Source organism: Nanorana parkeri, unplaced genomic scaffold, assembly GCF_000935625.1.
Source record: "Nanorana parkeri isolate BGI_ZX_2015 unplaced genomic scaffold, ASM93562v1 scaffold269, whole genome shotgun sequence".
In the NCBI taxonomy this organism is placed as follows: Eukaryota; Metazoa; Chordata; class Amphibia; order Anura; family Dicroglossidae; genus Nanorana; species Nanorana parkeri.
Window position 1 is genome coordinate 322,675 of NW_017306537.1, and position 21,403 is coordinate 344,077.

The 21,403-nt window shown below is 43.4% G+C and overlaps 1 protein-coding gene across 3 annotated transcripts in view; it reads right to left on the minus strand.

The window, feature by feature from the left end:
- Positions 1-2: 2 nt before the first annotated feature.
- Positions 3-21,403, minus strand: part of TSR1 (TSR1, ribosome maturation factor) — a 22,062-nt gene continuing 661 nt past the window's right edge. Inside the window, exons 2-15 of one of the 3 annotated variants that reach the window (XM_018557151.1) lie at positions 18,608-18,711; positions 16,234-16,447; positions 15,635-15,769; positions 13,392-13,822; positions 10,368-10,521; positions 8,998-9,182; positions 8,541-8,731; positions 8,303-8,465; positions 7,598-7,708; positions 7,359-7,491; positions 4,797-4,913; positions 2,725-2,865; positions 1,281-1,355; positions 3-294 (exon numbers count right to left, since the gene is read on the minus strand). In XM_018557151.1, coding sequence (XP_018412653.1) covers positions 116-294; positions 1,281-1,355; positions 2,725-2,865; positions 4,797-4,913; positions 7,359-7,491; positions 7,598-7,708; positions 8,303-8,465; positions 8,541-8,731; positions 8,998-9,182; positions 10,368-10,521; positions 13,392-13,822; positions 15,635-15,769; positions 16,234-16,447; positions 18,608-18,711 — 2,333 coding nt within the window. In that variant the 3' untranslated portion in view covers positions 3-115. Of the gene's footprint in view, positions 295-1,280; positions 1,356-2,724; positions 2,866-4,796; positions 4,914-7,358; positions 7,492-7,597; positions 7,709-8,302; positions 8,466-8,540; positions 8,732-8,997; positions 9,183-10,367; positions 10,522-13,379; positions 13,823-15,634; positions 15,770-16,233; positions 16,448-18,607; positions 18,712-21,403 lie in introns of all 3 variants that reach the window. The other 2 variants (XM_018557152.1, XM_018557153.1) reach the window with 2 other exon arrangements.

Sequence of the window (21,403 nt, forward strand, 5' to 3'; positions counted from 1 at the left end):
ATAGAAAACTGCTGATTTTTCTTTCCTTAAATTTGTTATTCACTCATTTAAAATAAATACAAATCATAACTAAATGTTTTGTCTGAGGCACAGAAATATTTGGGTGTTGAATGTACTAATCCATCTCCACTTCAGCAAGATCAATTTCAGCCTCATTCTTCACCCAAGTCACTGCGTGAGGTACATGTGGGTCATAAGTCCATTTAGGATAAACACGCTTATACAAGTTCATCAATATGGTGTCCTGTGACTTCAACTGCCCATCAAAATGACACTTCATGTGACCATGTGTTCCTAATGAGGGTGACAAAAAAAAAAAAGTGATTAGCTTGCACTTGCAGATTAGCATAAGTGTTATTTTCTCAAAAGGTTTTTCCACTTTCATAGGAAAATTAAGCAACCCCACTATTTGCTGCACTGGTAAAGCCTGACAGGCTCCCCCTGCTCTAAACGTCTGATAATCAGCTGTTTAATTTTTTTTTTATATTTGCTGGTGTAATGTAGCTCTCACCTCACAAAGCCATTGCTGCAAGTGGAGCTCCAAACCCTGAGCTGGCTTCAGCCAAAAAAGGTCCAACTGTTCTTGCTGCCCCAGCAGACCCACTTTTTGACGGGGATGACACAGCTGATCACCAGGGTTTAAAAGCAGACTAACTCATAAATCCACATCACTATGTACGGGAATGACAGTTTAGTGAAAGTGGACAACCCCATGAAAATGCTTTCTTCTTTAATACGGCAGTACAGTATATTAAGAGAGTGTTATTTTTACGGGGCAAGTTAAAACAATGTCTGTATGTTCATTCTGTAGATGGGGCAAGTTAGGCAAAAAGACGTTGATTTACATGCATGTTAACTAGATTCCAGTAGCCATTTTTTTAAATGCAGTTTAGAAAACGAAAGCAGTCATCTGGTTAAAGTTTGCATTTGTCTTGAGTTTTTAAATGACAGGCCAAAACACACAGGAACCCATTATGATGTTCTTATAGCCAACAGTTTATTGAATGAGATTTTGCAACATAACATGATTCAGTGAGCTGACATGGGAATTGTAATATCCAAAGTATGAAGACTGGTGTGGGTAAGAATGATAGTATCCTAAGTATATAAGGGGTAAGTAGGTGCGTGTATGTATGTGGGTGTGATAGAAATGTTATGTTCAAATGCTCATCTAAGATTTTACGTGCTTACCGCCAATGACACAGCATACTAACTGAAATGAACACGCTGCTACACTACACATAAAGCTTTATACAAAATAAATAAAACAAAGTACTCACCTAGAGGTTCTTTGATGTGTCCTCTGCGACCCCACTTTGTTCGCAACTCTACTGGCTTAAACCACAATATATCCTCTGCAAAAATACAATGAATTCAGTCAGAGAAGATAAAAGGTTATTGCTCAGCATTACAGTGATATTCCTCCTCTGGACACATTTTAGCCTTTCAATATATCCCTCAGACTGATTTTCCCATAGTGAAGGTCCCACTACATTGACTTCAGGTCAGAGAAAATAAAGGTTATTGTTCAGCATTACAGTATTATTCCTCCTCTGGACACATTTGAGCCTTACAATATAGCCCTCATAGACTGATTTCCCATAGTGAATGTCCCACAGAAAATATACCTGTCCTCTAACTGCAGCGCAATGTGTTTTGTTAAAGTGATATTACACAGTTTGTTTTTTAAACGTTTATGAATGGGAGGCCGCATTTTTGCAGTTTTGTTCTTTTTTTAAATTTTAATCTTTTAATTGCTCGTTTTCTCGTGGGTCCCCTCATCTTTCTACCCCCTACCAGGATGCCTCCATCAGGTAAGAGGCTGCTGTGGAGGCACCTGTGCCCCTCCAACCTGTGCCCCTTCAGTAGCTGTGTACATCCTTACACACGCACAGCCCTGCGGCAGACCACAATCCTGCTCTCTGCCCAACAGTTTGACAGACGGCAGAAGTAGCCTATGGCTCATCTGTCCTCAGTATCCTCCCCCATAACCAGGAAGTTCGGGGAATGGAGGATCGCTTCAGGGACAGGCAGCGGTGACATAGGTGAATGTGGGGGCGGGGGCACAAAAAGGTACTGGCTTTTTTTTTTTACTTCAATGCAGAGAATGCATTAAGGTAAAAAACAACCAGTCTTTAGTACTACTTTAATCCTTCTACATCTATGCGAGGTTTTCTGGGCTCCCCAGGAACAGATATAAAGGCAAGTAAAAAAACATTATGGCGCTTGCTTTTTTAGAAGATTTACATCATTAAAGTTGGCACAAATCTACTTTACAGCGAACATAGGAGCATGGAAATATGGACCACCCTATGGTCACACAGCTCCAGAAGGGGTGGGCAATTCCTGCCCTCCAACTGCGCTTTAACTACAAATCCCAACATGACTCTCCCTCTGGAAGTCATCCCTGTAACTGTCAGTTTTGCAATGCCTCATGGGTCTTTCAGCTCCCTAATAGCTGAAAGGCTGGCGTTTCCTGCCCCTGAGCTACAGGGTATACACAGCACTTACTAGTGAAATCTGATGCTGAATGCATTTAAAGAAGCAATGCTTCTAAACAGCTAGATATTAGTCCACCAAACACTATAGACAACTAAGGGATCTCACTTCTGCTTACATAGAGGGAGGCTAGATCTCTCCTCTGTTTTAGTACTATGGTCTGAAGGTCTCACAGATAAAATACAGAGATCAAGGTCACACAAAAAATTCTATATACAACTATACCTCTGTTGAAGAACATGTAGCGGACAACAGCTGTTTTTTTCATGATCTTAAATGGATGACCACTAAGAACAATTCTCTTGATTATCGTCCTGTCTGGGTCCACAGTCAGCAGTGATCCAGTGGCAATCAAATCATGCATCCCTACAATGCAAAACAAAATGGCAATTTGCAAAACACAACATTTACATTCTGCTTGTAAACAAAATTACCACACTGTCCATCAATATTGTCAGTATTCAAGTGTATTAAGTGCCTGTTAAAATAATATATATATTATTGTATGTCCATAGCTTGGCCACGGTTCTGCTTTAAAAGGAGAACAATGAGGTGAGTGCTTTTCACTCACCTCATAGTTCTAGCCGACCTGTGACAATGAGACTGTCACAGGTCGGCTCAGTAGATCGGGAGGGGAGCGAACACATAGCGGCTTTCGCTCACCTCTCGATCCTGACACGGCTCTCTGCTGGATTACCCCCTCCCCGCTCATCCAGAGCTGACTGGCGGAACGGACGGGGGAGGGTACAGCAGGTTCTGCCTCTAGATAGGCAGAGCCAGCTGTCAGTCACGCAGCTGGGCGGATCCCGGCATAATTGTCGGGATCCGCTTCAGCTGCGGCGTCTCAGTATACCGCGAGCAGCAGCTTGCGGTATACTGCGGCATCTCAGTATACCGCGAGCTACAGCTCGCGGTATACTGAGCCCAGGGTGACGGGAGGATGCTAGCTGGATTCCCCCCTCCCCGCTCCGCCAGCGCTGACTGGCGGAACGGACGGGGGAGGGGGCGGGTACAGCTGGCTCTGCCTCTAGATAGGCAGAGACAGCTGTCACGCAGCTGGGCGGATCCCGGCATAATTGTCGGGATCCACTTAAGCTGCGACGTCTCAGTATACCGCGAGCAGCAGCTCGCGGTACACTGCGGCGTCTCAGTATAACGCGAGCAGCAGCAGCTCGCGGTATACTGAGCCTAGGGTGACGGGAGGACGCTAATTTGTGTCCTCCCGTTACCCTAAGGAGAACTATGGGGAAAAGCCTTAACCCCATAGTTCTCCTTTAAGTATTGAATCTCCAGGTGCTGTGTCCTGACTGGCATTGGGACTGAGATTTAAATGTTATCTCTGGTCAAAAAGTAAAAATCAATATGTATTTCTATATTGAATTTCCAGTTCAATCCCACTCCTAATAAAACATCTCAATCTAGAAGTTTGTAAACTTGCTTATTGACTATGTCCATAGGATGTACTTCCTCAATGCAGTGACACAATTTCTCTCAGCCCTGTGACTATCACATTTCTTGTGTCACAACTCAGAGCCTTCTGAGCTACAACTCAATATCTGAACAATGTAACTTTATCATTGATTGCAGGCAGCAATGCATGATGGGATATTGCATGACATCAAGAGATTGCATGACATCAAGCAGCAGAAAAACAGATGCAAAGCACACTGGGAATCCAGGAAGTTGGTGAAAGTGATGGGCAGACAGAAGGAAGCACTCACTACATAAAAGGGATTTTTTTCAAGTCAGCTTTGATTTCATTATGAAAAGCTCTAGTATGTGTTCCTATTACAATGCTGATGTTATAACAGGAGAATATATGCTGGGACTTTACAACTCCTTTAACATTAGTTCCCCCTAAGAAAATATAGAACATCTATCCACACCTCTCCTGTACATCTTTCAGTGCTTCTGCCCGGCTGCACTACAATGCTTCAATAAGTAATGCAGAGATAAGGCAATGGCAGCTGTGTGTTCTGCTTTCACAGTCCACAATAACTCCTGTATGCACACCTCCACACCAGAAAATGGGATTGCTTCACTCCCTCTCAAGATGTAGAAGGCTGGAGTAGCTAAGCCATTACATTGTGAATAAGTGCCGCCAACACAATTCAAACACTGACGGGGCCACAAAAGATCAATAGACAACACAAAGTGATAGTTGCAAAATATTAATTTCAGGTTCATGAATGACACAAGGGGGCAAGGTTAGTGCACAGAAATACAAATGTACTGCCTAGAGTTCAGATTTAATGCAACTGTGATTAGCTGAGCAGGTAATAAAGCACTCGCCTTACCATTATTGCGTTGTTTAAACATTAATACTGATGCAGGTGGGAAGGTAATAGGAGCATATAAAGTGGCAACCACAGAAGCATCAGAGTGCAGGAAACGTTCAGACTTTTGTTTGTCCGCTGGAATGAGAGGAAACCAAAAACAAAATGATAAAATTCCCGTTTACATTTCTTATTTTAAACAGTAATGCCCCCTTTAGATGTAGTAACCTGGAGAACTGTCTGAAAGGTAAACTGTTGTATCCACCCTGTACCCCTATATATAGGAAAAAGCACCAACTTTCAGTGTAATAAAAATAAAGTGAAAGTTTTCTTGCTGCCCAACAATTTTATTTATCTATTTTATTTGAGGTACAGTATCACAGAGTCAACTTGGGGAATATTACTGCAAGCTTTGATCTTTTATGTATGAATATTAGTTTTCCATTGTACCCTATAATAATCTGTGTATCATTGGGGTGGTCCAGAATAATGCACAAACCAAAGTTCTTCACCTCTGGAGGACCTAGGATTCCCTAACAATGGTGCATTGTCTTTAAACATTTGATAATATACCGAGGTCATTCCTTGGTATAAATAATTTTTATTTGCATCTATGAGGTTTTTTGTTTTTTTATGGGCTGTCATTAAAAATGTACCCTCTGACCCACTGTTATCATGAAAATGAAGATGTCTTTGGATGATATATCTACTATTCTGCCTCTACATTGTAATCAATGCTCTTTGTGTCACATGCATCACTCTCAGATCCAGCGCTGACTCCGCTCTCTTAACTGGCACTTCCTGTCCCAGAGTCTGTGCGGGTGCACGCTGCTGCATCAGCTTACCCAGTGTCTCTCCTCGTCTCCCGGCCAAAAACCTTAACTGCGCATGCGCCCGTCCCAAGACCCTTTGTGGCCGCCCGAGAATCTTCACATTTTCGAACGGGAGCGCCCGGCAGAGACACAGGTAAGCTTTAACCCTTTTTTTTTTAACCTATATCTACTGCTTGCTAGCAGAAATTATATGCAAGAACATACAAGGCTTTAACCACTTGAAGACCAGGGTGTTAAACCCCCTTCCTGTCCAGGCCATTTTTCAGTGTTCAGCGCTGCAGTACTTTGGCTGACATATAGTCATGCAACGCTGTACTGAAATACATTTTATACAATTTTTTTGGGGACAGATAAAAGCTTTCTTTTGGTGGTATTTAACTACCTCCCGGCCAGCCGCTGTGTATACACGGCCTGCCGGGAGCTTCTTGGATGTAACTGGGCGTGTATACACGTCCTGTTACATCTGCCCGTGCGGCGCGCGCGAGCGGGAAATCCCCACTATTTGAAAAGAGGCAGCGATGCCCGTTAATATACAAGCGATCCGCCGGCTATAGAGCCGGCGGATCGCTTACAGCGCTAAACACTGAAAAATGGCCTGGCCAGGTAGGGGATCTAAACACCTGGTCTTCAAGCAGTTAATCACCACTGGGGTTTTTATTTTTTTACTACAGTAAGGAAAAATAAAAAAAAAGGTTTCCCTATATTGAATTATAAAAAATGTATTAACCAATTTTTTGCTAAAATATAAAAGACGGGGTCACGTCTGGTAAATAGTAAAACAGCAAAAAGTTTCCAGGCACACTCACCAGCCAGCATGCAGAAAAACCTGTCTCACCACTAAGGTTAAAAGCAGAGGTTTAGCTACACGTCTTCTGCAAAATATGTGAAAGCCGCACAGCCACGTCAAGGCACCTCCATATAGTGCGGTCCTAACTCTAAACTATCTTGGAGCATATGGGGCAAAAGATTAAATTGGGTGCAGGTTTGTCAGGAGGAAGCCCAACCTCCATTAAAAGGCAGAGGTAAGCACCTCTGCTTTTAACCTTAGTGGTGAGACAGGTTTTTTTGCATGCTGGCTGGTGTGTGCCTGGAAACTTTTTGCTGTTTTACTGTTTGAAGCCCTTCCGTGTGCACCTTGCTGTAAAGCTGGTAAATAATTGATGAGTGCGTTTGCCATTTGTTTTGCTTGATGTCCGGTAAATAGACACCAAACATGTCAAGCCTTAAAATTGTACGCGCCCGCAAAACCTCAAAAAACGACATTACCCAAAATTGGCCATAGGCGACGCTTTAAAAGCTTTTACCGCTCATCAGTTTAGTGTAAAATTATTGCTCTCACTCCGACGTTGGTGGCGATATGCAACATGTGTAGTGCAATTATTGTTTTCCTGCGCTGGTGGACCTGAAGCGTATTTACGTTTATATGTGCATAAACATGGGGGGGTCTTAAAAATTATTTTCTTTTTTTTTACTTTTTTTACATTTAATGTTATTGCTATCACATAGGGGGCTAACAATCCTGTCTGTTTTTTTACAACGAGCGGACGGCAAGCAGTTAATAACCCTTTAACATTTTTCAATAGGTTTTACTCATGCGAAGATGCTATTGTTTCAGAAATAAATGTATTGCTGCAATTAGTAGGTTTCCCAGGAACATGTTTTAACTTTGGATATGACCAGCTTTTTGAATTTCTGGGATAACTGGTGTGATAAAGTAAACTACAGGGAGGTAAGAAGGCATTTTTCATACCAGATGTGTGCTGAGAGTACAAAGGTGATGCCCGAAAACGTCGGAATCCACAATGGAAGATAATCTCTTCTTTGGCTTTTACTGGTTCAGTGTTCCCGGGATGTCTTCTCACCAGCATGTTTACCACGGACATCTATCAATATGATAAAAAATATAGCTATACAGATCAGCACTTGAAATGAAAGTCACCAAGTTCTAAAGATATACCTTACCAACCTGAAGTATGCTCAAACACTCACCTTTTGTTCATGAGGAAGAAGTGAACACAGGACAAGTGGTGCCCCCTGTTTGAAGTGTTCCAATACAGCCACAGGTACTCCACTTACATGTACAGTAACATACCAACCAACCTGAAATACAAGTCTACCATTACTATTCTAATACATACAATAAGTAGACAGCTAGGATATCTAGACAGACAGATCAATATATCAGAACATCCAGACAACTAGCACTTGTACAATCAGTCATAGCTGAACTCCAGGGAAACTGCTAAATGTACATATACAGAAGCTGTTTTACCTGACATAGGAGTTGGAGTTGCATTTCCGTCCAGAGTTCTAAAATTTACACAGCTTAACCACACAGCAGAGCCCTGTTTGGGCAGGAAACCTGACTTTTTTCAGTTGCAGGTCAACAACACTTAAAGGTCTCCACCCAACTCTCATCCTTTGAGTGAACAGTGAAAGGAGAAGCAGCACACTGCAGCGCAACCGATTGGCTTCTTGAGCTGCTTCTCTCTCCACCAATATGAGCTCTGCTGTAAAGTGCGATGCAAGAGGTAGACACCGAGCCTTACTGAGGTAATCACACTGCTCGCATTGGCAAAACATACATTTAAGAATATGTTAATGAATGTAAAGTTACATTAAACTGTCTTTTATATCTGCCTGGAGTTCAGCTTTAAACGAGTAGCAGCCACCAGGAATAATGCACTACGTTACCATGACAGCTTCATTCTTCTCCTCCTCCTTTTCTCTAAATACACGTTTTCTGGTCCTGAAGAAGTCATGGAACTGGAAGATGCGAGCATAGTCTCTAGGAAGATTTTCCTTTGTATCCCATGGTGATGTACGGAAGCTTTTCAGACCCCGATACTTCTGGAACCTACACGATCAGATACCAATGAGTCTAAGCACTTCAATATTCTGTTTTCATTAAGAACATAGAACTGAACCGTACCTGGTTCTTGCCAGCTGATCCCGTGGAGTGTCCATCTCATCCGGGAACATTTCATCTTGTCTCTCCTCCTTGTACTTCTCCAACATCTGCTCTTCCTCTGCCTCATCCAAGTTTTCATCATACTTGTCATCCCGAGTGCTGTCTGGGATGGTCACCGTCTCACTTTCTTCTTCTGCACTGTCTTCCTCCTCCTAGCAGCAGCAAACAGAAATAATGGCAAGAACACATGATTTACATATTCTAATTGAGGACTCAGAGTTCGAGTGATCAAGTGTCTAAAACCATTTCAACCATAAACAAAAATACTGAGACAAAATGTTTAGCACGCTAGTAAAATAAAGTGTAGATAATGTAAATTAAAAAAAAAAAAATTATACTATAAATGCTCCTTTAATACATACATGTGAAATCTTATTAATTACCAATACAATATTGTATGCTCATTTTTTCTAAGCACCTCAGAAACTGCTTCATCCATAGCATCTTCCTGCTCATCTTCCATATCATCATCGTCGTCGTCATCATCATCTTCACTTTCACCCTCACCATCGATTTCCTCGTCGTCTAAAAACCAGGCAGCCTGATAGTTGGATGTACCTTTAGGAACTTTTTTCTGGACTTTCACGTTTCCCTTTAAAGACTCTGTAGAAAGAAAAATTGTCCCACTTCTTTAAGAACTGTGTTTGATTTTAAAAAGGGAACCAAATGCTGTAAGATAAGGAGCCTTAAATAAGGCAGGCAGAGGGCAAAGGACCAGTCACCAGTATTGTCTGTGGGCTCCATACAGCTAATTGTTTAATCTATTGCCGACTTACAATGGAATGTTCTGCACTGTGATTCTGTGTGGAGGTGGCCATCTTGGTAGAGGAAGGACTTTGATAACTTCAGAGCCTCCAGCAAATAATTTCAGAAGAGAACAGCACAGTAGTGACATCACCAAACCTCACTTCAAGGCACACTTGCATATCAAGAAGTGCACTGCTATGTTTCAGGAGGAATTCAAGAAAAATTGTACATTTTGTCAGGGCACTGCTTCGGCACAAGTAACATCTATAAAATTTTCCCTAGAATAATAGAAGTATTCACTTTTTCTGTTCAGTTTCTCTTTAAAGTGGACCTTTACCCTCTTTCACTAAAATCACATTAGCATTCGGCTCTACATGCGGATATGAAGTCATCTTACATTCATTAGTTAAATCAACATTTCACTTTTACTTAAAATTACTGTTTTTCCACTTCCTGGTCCTCTTATGCATTAGTGATGCAGTTCATGCCTAAGAAATGTATCCTGGGAAGGATAATCTCATCTCCGCTGTAAACTGCAAAATCTACCGAGATCTCAGGGAAAGACATTTTCCTCCCCTGAGATGATGTCCTGGTCACATGTTCAACAGTTCCAGGAAGTAAAGGGAGATGGATTAATATGCCCATAGTAAAAATGCCCACTGCTGTGAGAAGGGGGGGTTGAGTATGCAAAGAATAAAAAGCCTGCAATTATCTATAAGGATCTGTAAATTGTCACTACAGAACACTTCTAAGGGTGACTTTGTTGTCATTTTAAAGATAAGGGTGAAGTTCCTATTTAGGCCAACAATTCCAAACAGTACATAACTAATATGATTAGATAAAATCGGACTGCTCAAGAATAATATCTCTGCATCATGCAAATTAGCACCTGAATACTGTGAACAGCGCTATAGCCACTTTTACCATACAAGTGTATAGGTTAGGTAAGAAACAAAATCCACAAAAAGCCTTCTTAGTGCTTTCTATTTTACATCTATTCACATGATGTTTTTCGAGAATATGCCATGCCAGCAGACTCACCCTCTGCTTCCTTCAGCTCCTCCTCAGTAGGCCATGTCTGCTCTCCCTCCATGGGGTCAGGGACCACCTCGGACTGCAAAGACTCTTGTGCAGTTGGGTCTGCTTTCATTAGGACCTTCACATCCTCTTCCATCCCTGTGTTATTAGGTTCATCCTATAATAAAGGCAGATACAAAGAGATATGGTGGCAAGTCCTTTCATGAACCAAGTTCTCTTATAAACTTTAAAACACATAAAGAATTACTCCAACTAGAACTAATATTCCCAGGCTCATGCACATTAAGTGGCTTCAATGAGAGCGCTCTTCACTTCCTCCGTTTGATTTTTGGGTGGAGTTTATGAAACTCCTGATTTTTTTTTTTCCCACATGATGTCATATTTGACATGAGAAACTGATATTTCTCTATTGACGGACACTTCATATTAACCCCTTTCCCGACCAATGAAGGGAGTATACTATCACAATCGTCATGCGGTACAATGTGCGCTGGTCCACGAAGGGACCAGCAGCTTGAGTTACTGCTGTTGATGGGTCCCTCGTGTCCGAGGCAGACCCTTAACAGCCGATTAGGTGGTCACAGTCCGGTGATTACAGTGAGAGAGCGAATCCCTGTGATCGCAGAGCCGTGAGTCACAGAGACGGCAGCAGCTCACTGTGTTTTATAAGCTGCTAGCCCGCTGTATGATACAAAGTATCTCTGAGAATACTGTATTCTATTTTAGAGATACTAAGTATCAAAGTCCCTGAAAATAAAAAATAACTCCTTAATGACCTAGTTTAAAAAGAAAAAAAAAGAAGGATTATAGGAGAACTATGAGATGAGTGATTTCCACTCACCTCATAGTTCTAGCCGACCTGTGACAATGAGACTGTCACAGGTCGGCTCAGTAGATCGGGAGGTGAGCGACCACATACCATGTTCGCTCACCTCTCGATCCTGTCACGGCTCTCTGCCTTGACAGGGGGAGGGGCTGGATTCCACTCTCCCCGCTCCGATCTGCCAGCGCTGACTGGCGGAACGGACGGGGGAGGGGGCGGGTACAGCTGGCTCTGCCTCTAGATAGGCAGAGCCAGCTGTCACTCACGCAGCTGGGCGGATCCCGCCATCTACGTCGGGATCCGCTCCGGCGTCTCAGTATACCGCGAGCTGTAGCTCGCGGTATACTGAGCTTAGGGTAACGGGAGGACGCTAGTTTGTGTCCTCCCGTTACCCTAAGGAGGAGAACTATGGGGAAAAACACTGACCCCATAGTTCTCCTTTAAGGCCTTGTTCACACCAAGCGCGGAGCAGGTGCAGTTGCAGACCGGATCAAAACTGCGTCCAATGTATTCCAATGGTATTTTTTGCTCCAGTTCACATCGCAGCGTGCAGTTCCAGAGCAGGTGAAAGAACTGCAGCAGGCCCTATTTTACCTGCTCTGGAACACATGCAAATGCATCAAAATGCATGCAAATGCCTGGAACTCACTGAAAGCCCATGTTAAACTAAAAAAAAAATTTTTTGACCAAAAACGGCCCAGAACGCATCAGAAACGCGGCACAACCCACTGCACTGCGTGTGCAGAAACCTGAGCGGATCTGCTCTGCATTTGGTGTAAAAAAGGCCTAAAGGAGAACTATGGGGTCAGGGCTTTTCCCCAGTTCTAAGAGTAACGGGAGGACACAAACTAGCGTCCTCCCGTCACCCTAGGCTCAGTATACCGCGAGCTGTATACTGCATACTGAGACGCCGCAGTATACCGCAAGCTGCTATAGGCAGAGCCAGCTGTACCCTCCCCCGTCCGTTCTGCCAGTCAGTGCTGGCGGATCGGAGCGGGGGGAATCCAGGCCCTCCCCTGTCACGGCAGAGAGCCGTGACAGGATCGAGAGGTGAGCGAACGCCGGTATGTGTTCGCTCGCCTCCGGATCTACTGCGCCGACCTGTCACAGTCTCATTGTCACAGGTCGGCTAGAACTATGAGGTGAGTGAAAAGCACTCACCTCATAGTTCTCATTTAAGACCACTTTTAAAACTTATTTGTACTCCCTACAGGCTGGCCTCCAATTTTTTTTATGTGCCACTTCTCCTGTAGTCAACAGTATAACCCAAGAAAAGGATTTTTACTACAAATACAATTTTTTTTTTTTACAATGCTATTTAACAAAGCAGGGCCAAGGGAAAAATGCCTTTGCTATAGCTCAAAAAGACTGAAGGTTGATGTAAGCCAAGGCCCGGTTAGATGGATACTTCACAATCCAAAACTGGCATGGTGTAGTTCCACTTTTGCAGCCAAACTGGGATAACACTTACTTTATATTTGTGTTACCCAATCCCATTCACATAGTAAAACATTGCATGTTAATGAGAAGAAGCTCAGGTCTCAGTTAAAGGGTAATACCACTTTCCCAGGTGGATTTGGAAAAATTGAATTAACTCCACCAATCTGCCCCCTCTTCGCTTGCTAAGAAGCGCATCTAATTTGTCAATGAGAAGCGCAATGAGTGAGCGCCATTTGCGAGCGTATGTGAAATACATAGCATAGGGCTGCCATGTTGTGTACGGGTCGTACCCTGGCAACCACGGAGGGAAAGGAGTGTTCGTTGACAGGTAAGAGCAGTGAGGACGGAGGGCAAGTTTTTTTTCCCAAAGAAAGTGCAATTTCACTTTAAAGTAGAAGGACAAACTGAGGGACACACTGCCCAGCATACCTTGAAATCTGCACAAAGGCATTCACCAAACAAACAGCTAAGGTAAGAAATATTTGTAAAATGTATTTTTTGGGATTCTGTGTGAATGGAAACACATATCGTGAGGTTTTCTCAAATTTGACTGCTGAAGTGGAACTACACTTTAAGCTCTAACCAAATATGGTGTGAGCAAATGTAGCAACTTCATGTAGGGCCTTGAAAGAATTCAATTTCATAATATCGACATTTATTGAAGGTTTTTAAGATAAGGGTTTGTAAAGTGTTAAAAGTTCTCAAACGATCAGAAACTTGAAAAATGTCAAAACATAGATATGTCACACCACCAACATACATACCTCCATCTCCACATCTTGTCTTTTTTTTGCCTTCTCTTTGCGGACATGAGGGTTTATGGGGTAAGGATCTGGAGGTGCATCAATCTGACTCATCTGGAAATCACCATAGCCAACAAGGTGAATTAGCCCATTGACATTAAGTTCCTGTCCCCTCACATAACCGGACACCTTTAACGTGCCCACCAGGCCAGTGTCATCAGATGGCTGGAAATCAGCTTTATGCGCCAAAATATATGATCGGCGGTTGCGGTACGCCAAACGTCTTTGCTTTTGAGTGGCCATCTGTCTGAAGAGTAAGGCAGCCTCTTGTGTAGTGTCCAAGTTAAAGAGCTTGGCATCAGGGAATCTCTTCTCAATGACTTTACACAGCTGTTTCTTAACATCCGTCTTTTTTTTTATTGGAATTTCATTCAAACCTTGCACAGCAACAACTGAAGCAAAAGTAAACAGATTGGTCAGAAATGATACACATCCATCATCGGCCCTCATAGAAGATAATGCTATGATGTTATTATTAAAGGATCATTAGAGCATCCCATGTTTTTGCATATATCTATTGTAGCAAGCAGTAGATATATGCAAAAACATTAAAAAAATAAAAATAAACAAAAAGGGGTTTAAACTTACCTGTGTCTGTGCCGCACGCTCCCGTCCGAAGATCTGAACATTCTCGGGCGAACGCAAAGGATCATGGGGCATGCGCGGTTCAGCTCTTCGGCCGGGAGACGAGAAGAGACACAAGGTAAGTCAATGGAGGCAGCGTGCACCCACACAGACTCTGTGGGACAGGAAGTGACAGGAAGAGAGAGGAGTCAGCGCTGGATCAGAGACCGGCACCAGCACTGGAGGGACTCCGGGAAATACTGGAAAGAAGATGATTGGATCAAGAGGCATCATTTAAAGGGAAGTCCATTCACCAGTATTGGGGGGGGGGAGGAAGAGAAAAACATTTTAGGCTTTAATGTCACTTTCATATTAACCTCACATGAAGTAAAGAAAAGAAAAAGTCAGAGACCTGATTTTACTGCATAACCTGAAATAACAGGTACTACAATGTAATTAATTGTTTAAATCTTCTAACCTTTCTAAATAAGAGCATTATTGTATGCCACCAAGTGTATATGGAAATACAAATTAACATCTTTGTCCTTTGTGTAACCAATGCCGTGATTATAAATATGGTATGGCAAATATAAAGGTTCAAGTGAATTGTTCCTTTTGCTCATGCTGGTCAAGGTAAAAGGATCACCTAACTCCCTCCTCCCCAGCCAACTCACCTTTCCTTGCTCCTGCACCGATCCATTCGGCCTTTGGCAACATGGAAAGAAAGCCCCGTATAAGCTCCAATGACACCCCCAGTTGCTAAACAGAGCAGCAGAAAAGCAAATACAGATACTCCTCGCTTAACGACTTACCTGTTTTGCAACCACTCGCACTTCCGAGCGACCTCCGACCTCGCGCGCCAGTGCGACGTGTCGCCGGGGGAAGTGACGTCCTCCGTTCTTCACAGCGCGTCCCCGTGAGTATTTTCATTGCCCGATGTACAGTACACTGTTCAGTACTGTACATCGGCAACGCTATACAGTACTGTACTAATGCAGTACAGTACTGTATAGAGTTCCTCACTTAACGACCAATTCGTTTAACGACCTGGTCGTAGGAACGGAACTCGGTCGTTAAGTGAGGAATACCTGTAAAAGGCAATTGTATGCTGCTGGGGACGGGTGGAGTTTAAGTGACATGAAAGTCAAAGATATTTTTCCCTCCCCCAATGTTAATTAAAGCACTTAGCTTAAATGATGTTTCCTAATCCGATCTTCTTTCCTGTTGTTTTCATCTGTCCCTCCAGCGCTGCTGCGGGTCTCCCATCCAGCGCTGACTCCTCTGTCCTTGCTGGCACCTCCTGTCCCATGGTGTCAGCATGCGGGTGCATGCCGTCCATATACTTACCTTGCGTCTCTGCTCGTCTCCCGGCCGAAAATGTGAACTGCACATGCGCCCGCCCCAAGATGCTTTGCGGCTGCCCGAGAATGTTCAAATTTTCAGATGGGAGCGCGCGATGAAGACACAGTGAAGCGCGCGGTGAAGACCCTTTAAGTGACCACATTAAAAAGGTCACTTTTAAGATAACTATCCGCCAACAATGGCAGACGATTGCTCCCTACTAACAGTACCACTAACAAAAGTGTCAAACCAAAGTAAAAACTAAACTAAGAGATTATGTATTTTTTACAATGACTTACCATAACTGGGCAGGCCCTGAGCAAACAAGCAGGACAAGCAGTAATCTCCATAACTGTCCCATCCTTCCTGAGGATCCAGAACAAAGAGGAGTGTATCGGCCACTTTAGCCAGGTCCAGCAAAGAATGCAGATCATCTGAGTACAAAGCATAAAAACAGTTACATACCCACATTAAGACCCCACAACATATTTAAAGTGTATGTAGAATTACATATTGTTGTTTCTTTGTCTGTTTTGACTACAGCAGGGAAGTGTCAAAACCACTTTTTATTTTTTCCCATTTCTGTCCCATTGGGGAAAAATCTCTTCACTTCCTGTCTTGCAGCCACAACAAGAAGTGAGAAGAAATCTCTACAACGTGATGAGAATTCCCCTCAGACAGCTGTCACCAAAACAGGCGTTGTTCTTCAGAACATTTACCCTCATATTATATTCTGGGGACTTTGGATTTCCCCTCACTTTCTCTCCCAATGACAATTGTAACCAGGACTAGGAGAGGGTAAATCTACAGGAGACACAGCAATAACTTGTTTACAGGCATTTTAACCCTTCCCTGTACATTAAAAAAGATTTAACGATAATAAAATATTGGTTCTCACCTTTGTTTGCTTCAACAAAGCTCCATCTCTGCTTCTGCTTAGGACAGACAAGAGCAAATGTACAACTTCCTCCATCTTCCAGCAGAATATCACCTTCATTACTTCGTACCAGGTCCAAGAGGTTGGCTGTGATTGCCCTAGCATGTAATGCAACCACTACTACAAGGTGTGGAGGTCCATCTTTACTTCCTAGATTACGCTTCTCTGAGAGAACCTGTAGATGGTGAAAATCATGTTAAGTTAGCCCAAATGGACTGCCACTAAAACTGCAACTTAAATGCCACGTGGCAGTTTTTGGGAACGCATTGCACAGTACTGCGTTGTGGCACTCTTCAGCAGGCTGCATTAGGATACTTATTGAAATGAATGGCACCACAGTGCACTAGAGCACATTACTGCAACACGATAGTGTGAGCCCGATCTTAACCCTTTGATTTATTTGATTATGGGGAGGAATGTCATATCAAGGGATATTGAATGTTTTTACCCAGTTGAAGTCCACGGTGTTAAACCCCCTTCCTGTCCAGGCCATTTTTTAGTATTTGGCGCTGCGGTACTTTAACTGGCGTTTATTCCGTCATGCAGCGCTGTACTGAAATGAATTGTATACCCTTTTTTGGGGACAGATAGAGCTTTCTTTTGGTGGCATTTAATCACCACTGGGGGTTTTATTTTTTTCCATATTAAAAAGGAAAAATTACTGAACATTTTTAAAAAAATATTTTTTTTTCCCCTATATTAAATGATAAAACATTTATTACTTTTTTGGTCAAATATAAAAGAAGGGGTCACTTCGGGTAAAAAGACACCAAACATGTCAAGCCTTAAAATTGTGCGCACGCGCGAAACCTCAAAAAACTACAATACCCAAAATTGGCCATAGGCGCCGCTTTAAAAGCTTTTACCGCTCATCAGCTTAGTGTTATCAGTGATTGATGGCCCCAAAATTATTGCTCTCACTCCGACGTTTGCGGCGATATGCAACATGTGTAGCGCAATTGTTGTTTTCGCGCACTTGTGCATCGGACGCGTATTTACGTTTAATTGTGCGCAAATGTGGGGTGACTTTTGGAAAAAACATTTTTTTACACTTATTGTTATTGCTATCACATAGGGGGATAACAATCCCCCTATGTGATAGCACAGGCACAGTCCTCTTTATGGAGACATTAGGGGTCTCTAATACCCCTAATGTCACCTGGGGACCCCCAAAGAAGCTGATGAAGCGATGTGGTGTATTACACATAACTTCCGCATTCACAGTAAGGAGGGAGGTCACCAAGGAGGAAGATGCTGATCCCCTCCTATCTACCTCTTGAGACCCTCCCGGCCACAGATGGGGTAGCGGATCCCGGGATTAAAGGTGAGGGTGTAGGAGGGGGGGCAGCAGGGGCACCGCAGGAGGGGGAGGCAAGCAGCCACAACATACAAGCGTTCGGCGGCTATAGAGCCGCCGATCCTTTGTATGTCAAACAGCCGGTAACGTCTGTGCAGAACGGACGGGTTTTTCTCCCTGGGGGCGCGCGCGAACAGAAATAAAAGCCGTTTATTTACGGCAACCCGCCCATGTGAGTTTGCTGTCCATCCATTTTTTCACAACGGGCGGATGGCAAGTGGTTAAAGTAGAGCTTTCATAGTATAAAGTGTATAAGGGTTAGAACACTATAAAGTGTATAAGGGTTAGAACACTAAAAGTACTACTGAACTACTATATCACCAAGACTACATCTGAAGAGAAGCAACTTACAAAAACTACAGTGCATTTCTATCATACGGCAAAATACTGACTGATCTAACTATATCATGAGTTTCCTCTGAGAAGGATCAATAGCGTACTTTAAAGTGGCCCCATCAGTGCATACTTGCTCCTCTGGCTGCCTGAACCTCCAAACACTGTTCCACTGAAGAGGAATCTTCCTTTGAAGACTGCTAAGAAACGGATACTTCTGGCAGTGCTGCTCTACTGTGTCCCTCATGGCACTAAGTGGTTCCTTTTACCATCCCCTACTTTACTGTGCCCTGTAGTGACATGGAGTGCTGCGGAGGACAAAGGAGATCAACATTCCCCAAAGTGGGAGAGGTAATCTATTTACCCACTTCTTATGCAGAGACAGCTTTTAAGGGACATCAATGACTTCCACCAACACTTGCCAATATACCTGCTGGCATTGGTGGGACTCTTATGATTTTGAGGGAGGCTGGTTGAGAAAAAATCTGGCCAAGGAGCAGATAGGTTCACTATATATATACATTACTAAGGTTTGTCATGTTCATTTTGTAGGCAGATATCACAATGAGAAGCCCTTTGTTTTTGTACATCATTAAATTATCTTTTTGTCAAAGTAAATAAATAAAAATGACATGAAGTACTCACAGCATCTTTCCTCTGCCTGCGGATCTGGTTGGATTTATGTCTCCTATCCAGTTTGCTAAGATCTTTTTTAATCTTCTTACTTAGTACTTTTGCAGAGACACGTCCTGGAAACAGAAATAATATGGTTCATGTCACACACTGGAACACCAATGAACAGAAACTCTGCGTTGTCAGTGTAATAGTAGAGATGGATTTTTGTATACGACAGATGTCACATCAAAACAAGTGTAAAGTGCAGCTCTCCATTGCTGATCTTGGATGTACTGATTATGGCCAAACAATTTCCATCCAAGAACCTAGAATGCACCAGGCTTCCTCCCCATTGCAGCAGCTGTGCTGCAGAAGCGCTGGCGCAGCCCTTGTATAAATGAGGTCTGCAGGTTCCTTTGTGAATACATTGTAACAATATTTGTGCAGTTAGTTATTTTATGTGCAGATGAAAAGATTGATCCAGGCATCTGAAGAGAGATATTCATTTACTTGCGACATGCAAAGATCTGTATGTAAGCCCCTCCTTCTATACATGGCAACCAATCACATCCTCTCTTTCATGTTACTGGTGCCACAATTTGATTGTTTCTGAGTAATGAGTTCTTTCATTTAGCAAATGCTGTTACTAACTTGCTAATCAAGCTTCATTTAAAGAAGTTGTCTGGGCAAAAGTGTTTTAACCCTTGCAGTGGTGCTACCCCCGCATTGCAGGGGTTAAAGGAAGACTATGAGGTGAGTGATTTCCACTCATCCTCATAGTTAGAGCTGACCTGTGACACTGAAGCTGTCACAGGTCGGCTCTTTTGATCGGGAAGCGAGCGAACACATAAAGGTCACTCTCTCACTTTCCGATCATCTCCCTGCAGAGAGCGGTGACTGTCAGTCACTGCTCTTCGCTGGGATTCCCCACTTCCCCTTTCTGATCCTCTAGCGCGGACTGGAGAGGGGGCGGGTACAGCTTGCTCTACCTCTAGATAGGCAGAGCCAGCTGTCACTGACGCAGCTGGGTGGATCCAGACAGTATTGTCAGGATCCGTCCCGGCAGTGGCGCTCTCAGTATATCGCAGGCAACAGACCGCTATATACTGAGATTTGGGTGACGGGAGGACGCTAGTATATGTCCTCTCGTGACCCTAAAGAGAACTATGGGGAAAAACACTTACCCCATAGTTTTGGTCTACAAAAGGAAAATAAAGTTAGACTCACCTGATCTTAGGAGCCGCCTAGACGAATCCCTTCAGCCTCGATCCCCCCTCCGCTGCAGAAGTCTAAGGTCCCCGACTCATCATGTTCTATACACAGTGTATAGGAAGCGAGGACATCAAGGGACATATCAGCGCTGTGTGAGGAGGAAAGATGCTGGAGGAAACACTGTCACAGGCAGCCGGCTCAGAGGATCCGATGAGTATAACTTTGTTTTCCTCCCTAGACCAAAACGGGCACTTAACTCTTGCAGTGCTGGGATAGCCCCATTGCTATGATTCATAATTTGCCTGGAGTTCTTTTTAAATGAGAAAAGCACATACAGGGCAACAAAATTTGTATCTTTTCCATTTGAAATCCCCTTCTGTACATGTAGAATTTCACTGTTATTTTTAAGAGGCACCATGAATAGACAGTACGCCTTTATATACCATGTTAAAGTGAAAAGACAAACAATAGAATTTACTAAGAGACGGCTTATATGCACTACAAACAATTGGTGCAGCCTTTCTATTGCCTTCCTCGGTCTGAATTTACCTGGTGATGTTGCCAGCAAGGGGGCTTCCTGCAACAGGGTGACAACACTGATTCTAAAGGGTCTCACTGCAGGAGCAGAGTTGTCACTAATGATGAGCCTGTGCTTGGTGAGAACCCAGCTGGCCTGAGGTTGCCCAAGCCTGCTGAAAACTGGCTGTCACTCCAAGCTCGCTCCTGTGATGGACTATAATTTCGCATTTAGTTTATTAATTTGTGATGAGATTGTAGTCCATCACAGGAGTGAGCTTGGAGTGGTGGCTACTTTACAACACACACAGGGACCATGGGGAACAAAAGTAGCCACCCTCTAGAAGGAAGGACAGTGGCAGCACCAATTCAGAGATGATTTGAGGATCTACAGCCGAGTGATACACAAATAAGATGCATTTGTGATAATACTTGGGGTACCTAAATGTATTTTTAAGATTTAATTCCCGAGTTGAGTGTCACAATAACTCGGGGCTGCCACATATTTAGGCATATAGCCGAGGCTGCAGTATTGTACTGGGGGCGTACTCATTCAGTGCTCCCAACACAGTGTCTGCACTGTCACGGACAGGTCCAATCACTGTTTACAATCAAGAACAGAGGACAGGCTCCTGATCGCTGTGACAACCAATCACATTGAACAGGAAAAAAGAAAACTTGCCGCACTCCTTACCGGGACTCCCCCCAAAAAAACGGGTGCTCGAAATGACTGCGGATGGCTCCGCCACACGTAGACAAAAAGAAAGACGTCACCAGCACGCCAACAAACGATAATAACAGCAATTAGATGCTCAGTTATTGACAGATGCTGTCTCTCATTGGCAAGCACTTTCGGGGCCACACAGGGTCCCCTTTGTCGTGTCTGAGCCTGACGAAGGGGACCCTGTGTGGCCACGAAAGTGCTTGCCAATGAGAGACAGCATCTGTCAATAAATAAGCATCCAATTGCTGTTATTATCGTTTGTTGGAGTGCTGGTGACGTCTTTCTTTTTAACCAATCACAGTGTTCGCACCATCTAGAAGCCCGCCTCCACTCTTTAAAGGGCCGGCAGCAAGAAATTAAAGTGTATAGGCAAA